This window comes from Solea solea, chromosome 1 (genome assembly GCF_958295425.1).
Source record: "Solea solea chromosome 1, fSolSol10.1, whole genome shotgun sequence".
NCBI classification, from domain to species: domain Eukaryota; kingdom Metazoa; phylum Chordata; class Actinopteri; order Pleuronectiformes; family Soleidae; genus Solea; species Solea solea.
The window spans coordinates 21778665-21791258 of NC_081134.1; the positions used below are offsets into that span (position 1 = coordinate 21778665).

Here is a 12594-nt window from a genome sequence, read left to right on the forward strand (position 1 = left end):
CTGCACTTCCGGTGAGGATTTTCAAAATAAAGGCATAACAACAAAAGCTCCAAATCAAAATGTCCACGTATGAAACAGCAATTTACAAACTCATTAGTGTTCACAAGTGTATTAAATGCACTTATGTTGCATTTGTTTCAGAGTAAATCCATCGGGTTTTAGCGCCGGACATCACATGACATGAGTGTGATTATGCCGCCATGTTAGCAGGAAAAACCTGGCCATACACATGTGGACGTGACAACGTTCATTTTCAAGTCACTCGAGCAATATATCGCACAACCTGACATACTCAATATATCCCTCCTTACACTGCCCCCTGGTGGACATTACAAACCTGCAGTATCCCAATATCTTCAACTCTTCCAGTGGAATTTCCTTGTCTGACCCTGGTGAAAATGGTTACACATCACAATAAAAGCATGTAAAATAAACAACATATGAACGTTATCTAGCGTCAGTACCTCACTACCTGATCTGCATTGATCACTTCTGCACTCAGTCAGTGCTGACTGTGCTGTGAGCGCCCCTCTGTGGCAGAAACCAGACTGAATACACAGTCACTTCACAGAAAAAGCTTGCCTATAAAAGTCAGAGTCAGATTAAGATTACAATATTTTGAGATTATGATGTTTGGAGCTTCATTTTAACATTAAAAGCGACATAGAATGCTTGTATCACACATATATGTTAGTTATGGAGGTCTACTTACATATATTAACTTGTTTTCGTGGTTAAAATCCTCCTAATCGCTGCAAACGAGCTGATCAAAATATCTCCTCACTGACGCTCTCGTCAGCCGCACTGTTTCAGACCAAAACCACACCCCCAGAACCAGGACTGTGTTGTGATTGGCCAGCCAACAAGAGCTTTCCTACTGTACTGTGATTGGCCAGGTACCTGGAAGTGACGTAATAGATAGGCCAGCTCTCAGATACACAGCTCCCCCTCTGGCACGGTGGATGCTCTGCATCTCAGCAGCTACAACGAGAGTAGTTCTTCTTCTTCTGCGGTTGAATGTACGCAACCGGATGTGCCCGGACTAGTGCCCGCACCGGGAGGCGCTACGGTGGTGAGGATTTCTGATGACGACATCAAACTAAGGAAGTGCCGATCCGCTTCGCAGAGCCCAGGAAAACAATACAACACTATTTTCTCAGCAGTGGCTGAACTGTTTGTTCTGAAGCTTTAGGGTTTCATAAACGAGGTAATGATGCAGATACACACACAAACGCGGCGTTAATTGGAGCTTCCGGTCTATGTGGGCTTTAAAAAGCCTGAGCAACATCACCCACACCCAAAGACAAAATCAGTGATTTTAGCTGCGGGGACACATGAGCTCTGGTGTGTGTGATTTTAAAATCCCACATCATTGCTTTTCTGTCAGAAAATCTGTCTAACAGTGAAATAAAGCACGTGGACGTTGTCTTAAGACACCGAATCTTTAAGATACTGAAGACTTTTTGGAGGTAAACCTTTTTCTTTAAGAGACTAAAATCAGTTATTTCTATGTATTCGTACACAGACGGTGAAAAAAGAGACACAGACGAGTTAATTAAGCTCGGTGCTGACCAGCTTCACGCTGCCAAAGCTAAGTAAAGCTCTTTTTATTTCAGTTTAATAAACATGAAGGAAAACATTCTGAAAAACACAGGAAGCCATTTTAACATCACGTCGTTGTCGTCGTTTTAAAAACACGTTCATGTTTCTGAGCCGTGTGCTGTGAATTTTAAGGCACAAGATAAATTAAATTAGACGAAAGAGACGAGACAGAGAGGACACACACACACACACAGAACATCCTGAGAGAGACGAAGGTTTTACAAAATAAAAGCACAGGACGAGCGCTAATACATGAAAAATTATTTAAAAAACACAAGACACATTAAACGTAGGACAGTTTACGTGTAAAATACTTTATTTACGTCCAACATAAACAAACGTTCTAGTTCCGATATCGCAACCGTCCAATAACCGTTATATAACTGACATGAGTCGTGACCAGACAATTTCAAAAGAGGGAAAGAATTATTATTATCGGATTTCAAGAATTTTTAGTTTTTTTGCCGATATCCCCATCCTTTGATTTCAGGCCAAAAGTCTCATTGTGTAGACTTGTTTACGAACTGTGACGCTATTATCCTTCATGACAAGTTAAGACTAAAGTTGACACAGGACGTATTGTCATCATTATTAATTAAAGCTTTCGTTTTGGTAATTTTACTTTTTAACAGGAAGCTGGTTCACTTCATCTCATTGACTCTGAATTTGTAAAAATTCATAATTTGGTATGAGATTTTTAAAATAAAGGTCAGATTATTTTTTATATATTTTCAAACATCGATGACTCAGTAATGTAGTAGCCACCGCTCGGCTTTCCTTTCATTTGTCTGAATCTCCACAAATTGAGGGGAAATATGAAGACTTTTATTGTCAAAGGGTGACAGGAAGGGGCGTTTTTTTACATTATTCTGTAACTGTTGTCTATAAAACCTGACTTAATTTGTCAACAAAAATAAAAGCTTGTCTCCACGGCTTCCTTGCTTAATTCAACCACCGGAGGGCGCAAAAATCTGAAATGATTCATTTTAATGATTTACTTTTTGTAAAGGATAATAAATCAATACATTTTTTGCAGGAATGACTTTAAAGGAAAACTATTTTATTTTGGCAATTTTTTTTTAAATTAAGGTAATTCTTTTTATTATTTTTTAAAGTCGGCATTTAAAAAGAAAAAAAAGAATAAATACTTAAACAGGATAAAAATACCACCCGTGACATTCAAATCAAACGTGACGGGAATTTTTGGCGTGAAAAGATTAAAAGTTGATGCAAATAAACAATGGGACAAAAACATTTAGCAAATTAAAAGGCGATTAAAAAAACTGGGTGTGGCTTACCAACCACAATTACAGGAATGTGTTTAATTACAGTTTTAAAGTTACACGGTGGATTTTTATATTAAATTAACTGCAAACAAACAAACAAACAAACAAATGGAAATAAAAAAGGAAAAATATCGTCCTGTGATGAATTTGGGTGAAGCTCGAGAAAATAAAAGCACGGATGATCCCCGACCACATTTAAAATACACACAAACACACAAATGTGCAAAAACACAATCAGGAAACAAACGCAGTGAAACAACAACGTCGTCATTCAGCTAAACAAACTTGGTATTTGCATGAAATTTATTTTTGTTTAAATTTAAAGTTGTTGTCAAGTCATTTGTGCATAATTAACGTGGAGATGAAACGCTGAGCCCTTGTGATCAAACTTGATATTCTACCAGAGAGGAGTTTAGCATTGAGCTAAAGTAGTGCTAATGTTAAACATTGATGCCAGTGTCTTGATAGTATATCTATTTTGCGTTTATCATATAATTTTTAAGCTAACTTTATTTAAATATGAAGTTTGATTGTCGTGCTAAATCTTTCACCGACCGCCGCATGTTTTTAATAAAGTTGTCATCACATGATCAATAAACTTGTTATTAAACCCTGTCTCGTGTCTTTGGTGACGTCTGCACCTGTCATGCCTTCACAAACCCCGCCCACATTATTTACCAATTAAAAAATAAAAAAAATTATAATAAACAAGATAAAATTACACACAATCATTTGGCCGAGTAAGACACACACGCGCACGTCCGCCTGTCCTCATGTCCACACGTCTGTCCAGCATCATTTTACATTATTTACAAACGTCTTGGTTCTTTTTTTTCTTCTCCTATTATGGGATATAAGGTTACATATAGAATTGTACGCGCTGCGTTTGCTCACTCTCGTTTTAAAGGGGAGGTTTTTGCCTTGCGACTGATGATGATGATGATGAGATTAAATAGATAATAATAATAATAGTAAGAAGCTGCTCTTTTTTTTCTTCTACTTCCTGTTGTGATGGAGATCAAAATAAAAGCATGTCGTACATTGAAGCTAAGACGAAGTGAATGTAATTCGCGAGTGTGGCGATTATACGGTGACACAGCGATTAACGCGACGACACCGTCGTCGTGGTGACGTCTACAGCTGGTGAGGTTTCGCCAAACCGTCTTCAGTCAGCTCATACCTGCGGGAGAAGAAAAGGCAGGATTAAATCCAAGATCATGAATCTTACACTTCAGGATTAAACCCTGGAACATGAATCTTAAATTTGAGATTTAAACTGGAAAATGGGTTTGTTAACTGAGGATTAAGCCCTGGAACATGCATTTTTAACTTCAAATTAAATTTGAAAAAAACAGATTTCTTAATTCAGGATTAAGGCCTGGATCTAAAGGAGTCACTGACCACTGTGTCCAGCCCTTGGTGATGTCATCATGAGTCAAATCCACCAGAATCTGAAAGAAAACAACAAAGACACAGTTTTTCCTCAGTTTTAAGGAAAACGGTAAAAGAAGAAAAAACGAGACTTAAACGTCTGAACCTTTCCCAGAAGACCTCTGTGTTTGGACAGAAGACTTCCACTGTTCTTCACTGCAACGTCCAGAGTACGTCTGTGCAGCTCAGCCAGAGACACGCTGAACTCAAACCTGGACAGACACAGGACACAGGAGACAGGACATACGACACATGACACCGGAGACAGGACACAGAAGACAGGAGAGAGGACACAGAAGACAGTTTGACATTTGTAATTTGAAAATTCTTAACAGGAAAAAAAACAATGGTCCAGAAAATTTAGTCACAAATGAAAATGAAACTTCAGGATTAAACCAGAATTATGAAACGTAAATTTCAGGATTAAACCAGAATTATGAAACATAAACTTCAGGATTAAACTGGGATCATGAATCTTAGACTTCAGATTTAAAATCAGGAATTTGATTCATTATTTAAATCTAAATCCAGGAAAATAAGAAAATAAGATGAAGTACGTCAGGATTAAACCCAGGATCATAAAATAGAAACCTTTGGGAACATCAATATAAAACTTTGGGATTAAACCAGACAACATGGATATCTGTGTCTTCAAAAACGTCTTAGCAATTGTTTTGAAATGGGACTGCAGTACCCGTTTGAAACACTAGTGGCCACAGTTTGACATAATTAACAAATTTTTGTGGACTCACGTCTGGTCATAAACAGGATTGAGAGTTTTCTTGAGCGTGTGAGTTTTCCTCCTGCCCGACCTCCGTTTGTCTGGCAGCAGGTACAGACGGACATAAGGGTCCGAGCCGTGATCGGTGAACGCGATCAAGTTTCTGCAAAGATTAAAACAAACAAACGCTGTAGAAAACAAAAGAAACACTGACGATCGATTGAATTTTTACTTAAAAAAAAAAAACATGTGATTTTAGTCGACTCGTACCTGCAGCTGTGGACAACCACGATGAGTTTGTTCCTCTGCGAACTGTGTCTGACCGTCAGCTGGATCTCACCCAGCGGGAAATAACTGGGGCCTGAGCCGCTGCGGAGAAGCAAATCTGCATTAATAATCCACCGCTGGTAATAATCCCCACCAACAAACACGTAAATTAAGATAAAAAATATTAACTTCAGTCAGAAAAGGTCACAAATGACACTGTTTCCCAAACAATCATGACCCAATCAGGATAATAACTCGTGACATTTGTGCAAATGTAACATCAACAACAATCTTTTAGGATTAATCATTTCAAAGAGATGTTTGGAAAATGTATTTAAATTTAAAAATCTGTTCGGGCACCCAAGAAAGAATCTCCCCGCGACCCATCTGTGGGTCCTGACCTAGTGTTTAGGAACCACTTTGACGAAATACAACAAAACACCCCGCCTCCTCATGCTAATGCTCCACCCCCAAAATAAATGTAGTGTAATTTGCAAATTTCGGCAGCACATTCTCAGCAATCTTCAAAGATTTGCTAAACCTGGCTATTAGCCAGTTCTTGACTATGTATACGCATGAGCAGTAAGCCACTCTGTCGGCCCCCGGAGGAATTCTGAGTAACTACAAAAACACTGCTAGCATCTCGACAAAAAAAAAAATCACTTCCTGCATGCGTTGCAGGAGTGTTGCTGGGTGACACGAGATTTAAAACACAGCTTCAATCGAGGAGGTCCTCCCTTTAGCTAGCGTTTCACGAAGCAATTCAAATTTAACATGGTTCAGTCCCATCCAACAGGTTCAGGTGTGTATATCTCAGCGACATCAGGATGAATTTTGTCATGTTTACATATGATGTAACGGCTTCAAGCGGGTTAAGTTCGAAGTTCGAAGTTCAAGCTTCTGCAAAACCCTTTTGTCCCTCACATCATCTTCAAAACCCTCTCTGATTAAATTGATTAGTTATTGATTGATAGATACTTCTGGAGCAGCTGGAGTCTCTGGTGCAGCTCCTGGGTGGCGTAGGGGTTGGAGATGTCTGACGCGATGCTGGGCGTCGGCTCCTTGCCTCCGGCCAGGTGCTGCTGGGAGCCTGAGATGGCCAAGTTAGACGTGCTCCTCCCCATCTCTGCCAGGCTTTGACCTCCGCCTCCTCCGCCCTGAGCAAAGTCTGTCGTTTCAGGAGACCGGACGGACTCCTCCCTGACCTTCTGCCGGTTCAGGATGTCCTGCGCCGTCACCGAGGCGGAGCTGGGGATGTCGTTGGTTATATTGGCAGCGGTGGTGGAGGCCGGGGGAGGCTTCAGCGGGTCGGAGGAGACCGACTGCCGAGGTGTCTGGTTGGAGGAGTCCGTTTTGCGGACCTGCACCGAGGACGGAGTGGAGGATTTTGTGGAAGCGGAAGAGTCCTGGACCTGGCACAGAACCTGGGACAGAAAAATCATGCAATTTCTGATCAATCTGTCCAACTTGGACCAGAAAGAATCAACTCATGACTCAACATGACGTTTGATTCTCGTCTCTTTCACATGAATAAAAACCTGCTTTTTTCACGGATTTAAAGACATGACTGAATAAAAACAGTAAATGTGTGCCATTTCTTTTCCCAACAACATCAAAGTCTTTTAAAAGTGTACAGGGAGACATTTCTTGCACTTTTTTGGGCTTTTTATTGCCTTTAATCAACAGTACAGTGGAGAGAGGGACAGGAAATGGGAAGGCAGAGAGGGGGAATGACATGCAGGAACGGACTGCCCGATGCGGGACTCGAACCGAATTCAAAGTGAGGCATTTCCGAATAAAAAGCCTTTACAAAATATTCACTCAATTCCAAACCATTTCCTGGCCTGGTAAAACTGTTTCTAATAAAATTAAAATAAATAATAAATAAAAATACAAATAAATAAAACCCTGTATTTTAGAGAGAGAGAGAGAGAGAGAGAGAGAGAGAGAGCGCCATCTGCTGGCCGCTGCCCTTACCCGCAGAGCCATCTTCATCTTGACGGTGCAGCTGGGTCCGGAGTTCTTGAGGGGGAAGCGCTGGTTGAGCGTCATGTCTTCTGCCTCCAGCAGGCGACTCAGAGGGAGCGTCATCGTCCCCAGCGTACATTCGTGTTTCTCGTCCTTCACCTGACGACACGGAGAGAAGAAGAAACGATTGGTTTGAGCTGTTCTGAAAAAAACGCAAGATTATCGGAAAACTAGGGACGGCTCGGTACCACTTACAAAATAACTTCGCAAAAGTTTACCAAATACGAGCAGACAAAATGATCCGATTCCACAAAAGTTTTCAAAGTCTTTTTTGTAATACCATTAGGATACATTTCGCCAGTATCCCACTGGCGGACATTTGGTGGTTTAGTATAAAAACAAAAAAATTCTGCTAAAAATAGGAGGTAAAAGAATCGCACTGATGCAAAACCCATTTTTACCATAGAAAAAAATATTTTGCTCATCAAAATACACACCTGAGAGTGAAATGGCACCACCTAATGGCCAAAATCAGTATTGTAAAAAATGTTAAGAGAAAAAAGTTTTGTTTGCCTTCGTTAAACTCTGTAAAAAGAAAAAGCTTCCGTAAACATGAAAGCCAGCGATTCTGAGCAGTTAACTCTGTGAAAGGGTTTTATCAGCAACAACAAAACGACCAAGCAGCTTAAATAACAATAATAATAATAATAATAATAATAATGAGAGTGATAACTCCTTCCATACCTCGACCTCCAACTCTTGGCTGTTGGGGTTGTGGACGAGGAAAGTGAACGCCTCCTCCCACACCGGCTCATTGGTTTTATATCTGATCTGGAAGAAAACACAAGATTGATTGATTTTTTTAACAGGAGAAATTTCAAATTATATCGGAAAAAGACAAACACACACACAAATGCTGTTGTGAAGGAAACACAGTGATTGAATTTTACAACAGAAAAAAGCTGCACAATATTAATGCAGCAGATGATTTGAATAACTCTTTCGTGAAAGAACAGAAGTGAACAATCGTCTGTGTAGAAGAGCACAATCATGACTGAAAGAAGCAGGAAAAGTTGAGTAATTTATGTCATTTTACTACAGAAATATTAATGAGTATCTATCTATCTATCTATCTTAGCAGCTAAGTATCCAGCTGGCTCGCTGGCTAAGTGTCTAATGTTTCTCTCTATTTGTTAGGGGCAGAAACATCCAGAATTCATCAGCAGATGAGTTTATCATTTGCATAGAAAAGCAGAATAATGAGTAAAAAATTAAAGCAGTAAATAAACTAACAGGAGCAACAGAGTTTTTACTATCGTTTCGATTTAAAATGGTGGCGAAAAAGAAACAGAGATAATTTTACAACAGAAAAACAACAAAATAAGTGGATATTTAACAATATTTTCTCCAGATTGAAGAAAATACTTCTAATCCACTTCTGTAAGCTAACACAGGATCGACGTAGAGCAAATAAAGGCCTCACTTTGCATGGACATACACGGTTTTCTTCAGATGTATAATCTGGTTTTTCCTGAAGCAAATCAATATTTCCATTTCTTAAGTATCACACTGAATCAATAAAAATCACAACAGTCGTAAAACGTGGATCATGATTCTGGTCTCACCTTGCTCTCGAAGGACTTGTGTCCCACTTTGAACTGGACAAACGGACTGGGATCACTGGTCACTTTTTTACCAGACTGCAAAGGAAACAGGTTTTAATCTCTGTCAGAATTTAAACATATGCCTTGACGTACTTTGACATTTCTAGTAGAAATATATACAGAGGAAAATCCTGCATGAGTAAAATTAAAGATCATTCAAAAAAGATCAATCAAAAAATGATTAAAAAAAAAAATTCTCTGTTGTTTATTAACTTAACAGTCTAATGTGAGAAATAAAAACTGTCAGTTTTACACATGACTACAAACTGGGAAGATCTCCTCATCCCTCAGGTAAAAACAGAGAAAAATAAAAAAGACCCAAAACCAAGAAAGTTTGAAAAACTGATGAGAAATGAATGAAAGAAAAAGATCAACTTCTGTTATTTACAACACATACGACACACGTGATTAGTGGCGTTTGTTAATGTTTTAGAGACAATGCTGCAATCGTCAAAGCCAATAATCTTTCTTTACCTTAATGAAAATGTGAATTTCAATCACGACTGCGTGATGTTGCAAAAAAGCTGCGAGACAACATCTTTCTGCCAAATACATGACTGATGACTTTAATGACTCTTTTGTGAAAGACGGGAGTTCAATGAGAGTAAACCAGGCTTTCCTCAATTGAAGAGGGACTATTTTCATAATCTGTTCTTTTCCAGATTAAACCGCAATGACTTTAAACAGGAGTGTAATCATCTGCATAAAAAATGACTGAAGAAAAGCAGGACATTTAGAGTCATCCAGGCTTATTTGAGCCTAAATGGGAGCAGCAGATTAGAGATTATTTTGGTGTGCAGTACTTAAAATGATCGCTCTGATAACTAAAGTGACTGTAAACAGGAGTGTATCATCTGCATACAGAAGAACAATAATGACTAAAAAAACGCAGAATATTTTCCAAATTACAGTACATGTCATTTAGCAGACGCTTTTATCCAAAGCGATTTACAATGGAATTGAGTACAATCAGCCAGGGGTGGAATCGAACTTGCGACCATGATGTCTTTCGCACACAGGATAGGGTCTTAACCACTGAGCCACTCCACCCCAAATTAATCTGATTAAAATGCCAGAACATTTTATCGTTTTAGGTTAAGTCTTATTTTTTTGACACTGTGAGATTAATCTGCCTTTCTGCGATATATATATATATATATACGTATATATCAGGGGTCGCGTTAACCGAATATTTTCCGTCATTGACCGTTTTTTTAAAACGGTGACGGAAAAATCTGAGGGCCATCCGTCATTTTGACAGATTGCAATTCACACCCCTGACCACTTGGTGGTGAAGAGCATATTACAGTAAGTTGAAAGTAGAAAAGAAGAAAAATGTCACGGCAGTTGAGTGTCAGAAGTTTCTTTAAAAAGCCCAAAAACTATGTTGATAAAAGAGGTGAAAAAAGAGGGATAGATGCAGATGCAGATGAAGGACAAACTCAGCCCTTGGCCTCAGCGGAGCTAGGAAGCGGCAGTAAGGAGGTTAGGCGAGTTCAGTGGGAGCGGGAGTTCTCCTGGCTGAGGAGGGAGTATTGAAAAATGTTGTGCAACAAAATAAAGATTCCCATCGGAGAATCTGAGCATAATTTCTGACCTGGACACCGTACTCAATGCATCTCGCTATCCTTGTAGTGCTGACAGCGTGTTAAAGAGTTATGGACAGGAGGCTTTGGAGCGCGTCTGTGACCAGTGCAGCTGATCCACTGGTGCAGAAGGAGCGCATGTTGCGAGATTTCCTACCACGCACAACTACGCGCAAGCAGGCACGCGATTGAAGTCCATGTGGACCAGGAGGAAGGTGTGAGACTGTGCGTTTAGGCCACAGGTGAACTGTTCATTTTCCACTGCAATATGAACAATGCAATTGAATATGTCATTATTAACATTTAAAGTGACCGGTAAAAATTGATTATGACAGGATTTTTATGACCCTGTCAGTCAAAATGACAGACAACGAAAAAGTCTAGCGCAACCTCTGGTATATATATACCTATACAGGATTATTTTCTTTAGCAGATGACTTTAAAAGCTCTTTTTTATAAAAGACTTCATCTTTATAGAAAGTGTTTTAGAGACATTTTAAGAGGGTAAAGACTTTTTAGATTTATCGTTGACATAACATCTTTCTGCGATTTAATTGCGAAACATGTTGAAAGAACACTGTTTTTATTTTATTATAAAAGACTTTATTAGAAAAGTGTTTTAGAGATTTTTTAAGACTTTTTCAGGATCATCAAACACATCGCTGTGTTGATGTTTTTCTTCTTCGCTTCATTTGTCTGCGAGCGATAAACGTGTGCGCTGTTACCGTGTCGTTACCTTGATGGCCTTACTGACGGCGGCCGCCTTCAGCCCCGCCTGGTTGAACTCTAAGGGATTGCGCTTTGATTTTTCCGCCCAGGAGGAGGCAAGAGAGAGCACACAAACACACACGCATACACCTGAGGGGTATTCCAGAAAGCAGGTTCAACACACTCTGAGTCTATCCCTGAACTCTGAGTTGACTTACTCTGAGTCGGGAAACTCTGAGTATCCGGTTCCAGAACAGCTGATCTGAGTTAGTTCAATCAACTCTGAGTATCCGGTTCCAGAACAGCTGATCTGAGTTAGTTCAATCAACTCTGAGTATGTTAACCTCGAGGTACACGCGTGCACAACCACTATAAAAAGCCATCATCAATGGAGCCCCGATACCACGAGTCACCATGACAACCGAGAAAAAAAAAGATCAACTTATTTCAGTGCGAAGGAGTTGGAGATCCTTTTGCTGACCTACGGAGAATATGAGCACATATTTCGCCGCAAATGCAACACAGCTGCAGCAGCGAAGGAGAGAGAGACCGCATGGGAGAAAATTGCTGCCCGAGTCAACGCGTAAGTTTGAATGTACTATTCCATTGACGTAACATTTAACCGTAAGATCATAACATAGTCTATAGTTATGAATATAAGTAGGAATGAAATCTGAGTTTTTCATTTAGGTGCAATCCAACAGGAGAAAGGAGGACTTGGAAGCAGCTCAAAATTAAACATAAAAACATCATTCAAAAAGGTAAGGCATATTTTGCTAGGCTATGATTGCACCTCACTTTGATTTATTTTTTTATTTTTAATTGACTTAGGCTATTAAACGTAACGTAAATATTAATTCAGATTGCAAACATTGAGTTCTGCTCAGCCAACAGAAAGAAGGCAGAGGCCCGAAAAACGGGTGGAGGGCCACCTCCACCACCTCTGACAGAGGCTGAGGAGCTGGCTCTCAGCCAAAACAGGGGTCGCCCTGTGGCTGAAGGCATCCCCGGGGGAAGCTCATCTGAGCCTGTCACCCCCCAGGACACAAGTGCCTACATCAGATGCAAGTATACACTTATGTCTTTTTTTTAAATAAAACTTTTATATATATATTTTTATATATATATATATATACATACATATATATATACATACATATATATATATATATATATATATATATATATATACATATATATATATGAGGAGGAGGAGGAGGAGACGCTGTCTGCTGCCACAGGGAGAGATCCGGAGGGGCCTACTGAAGTGTGTCTTAATATTATGTATAGCTACTGGCACTGCTCTACCCATTCATATTCATTTACATTCTTGAGTGGAATTTGGAGTTTGACATGTACAC

General features: G+C 39.6%; 1 protein-coding gene across 1 annotated transcript in view; it reads right to left on the bottom strand.

The window, feature by feature from the left end:
- Positions 1–1555: 1555 nt before the first annotated feature.
- The window catches only part of LOC131458573 (extended synaptotagmin-2-like), a 35696-nt gene continuing 24657 nt past the window's right edge, over positions 1556–12594 (bottom strand). The window contains exons 15-23 of the mRNA XM_058627750.1: positions 8901–8975; positions 8020–8106; positions 7285–7434; positions 6286–6731; positions 5311–5409; positions 5072–5203; positions 4426–4531; positions 4290–4339; positions 1556–4068 (exon numbers count right to left, since the gene is read on the bottom strand). Coding sequence (XP_058483733.1) covers positions 4023–4068; positions 4290–4339; positions 4426–4531; positions 5072–5203; positions 5311–5409; positions 6286–6731; positions 7285–7434; positions 8020–8106; positions 8901–8975 — 1191 coding nt within the window. The 3' untranslated portion in view covers positions 1556–4022. The remainder of the gene's footprint in view (positions 4069–4289; positions 4340–4425; positions 4532–5071; positions 5204–5310; positions 5410–6285; positions 6732–7284; positions 7435–8019; positions 8107–8900; positions 8976–12594) is intronic.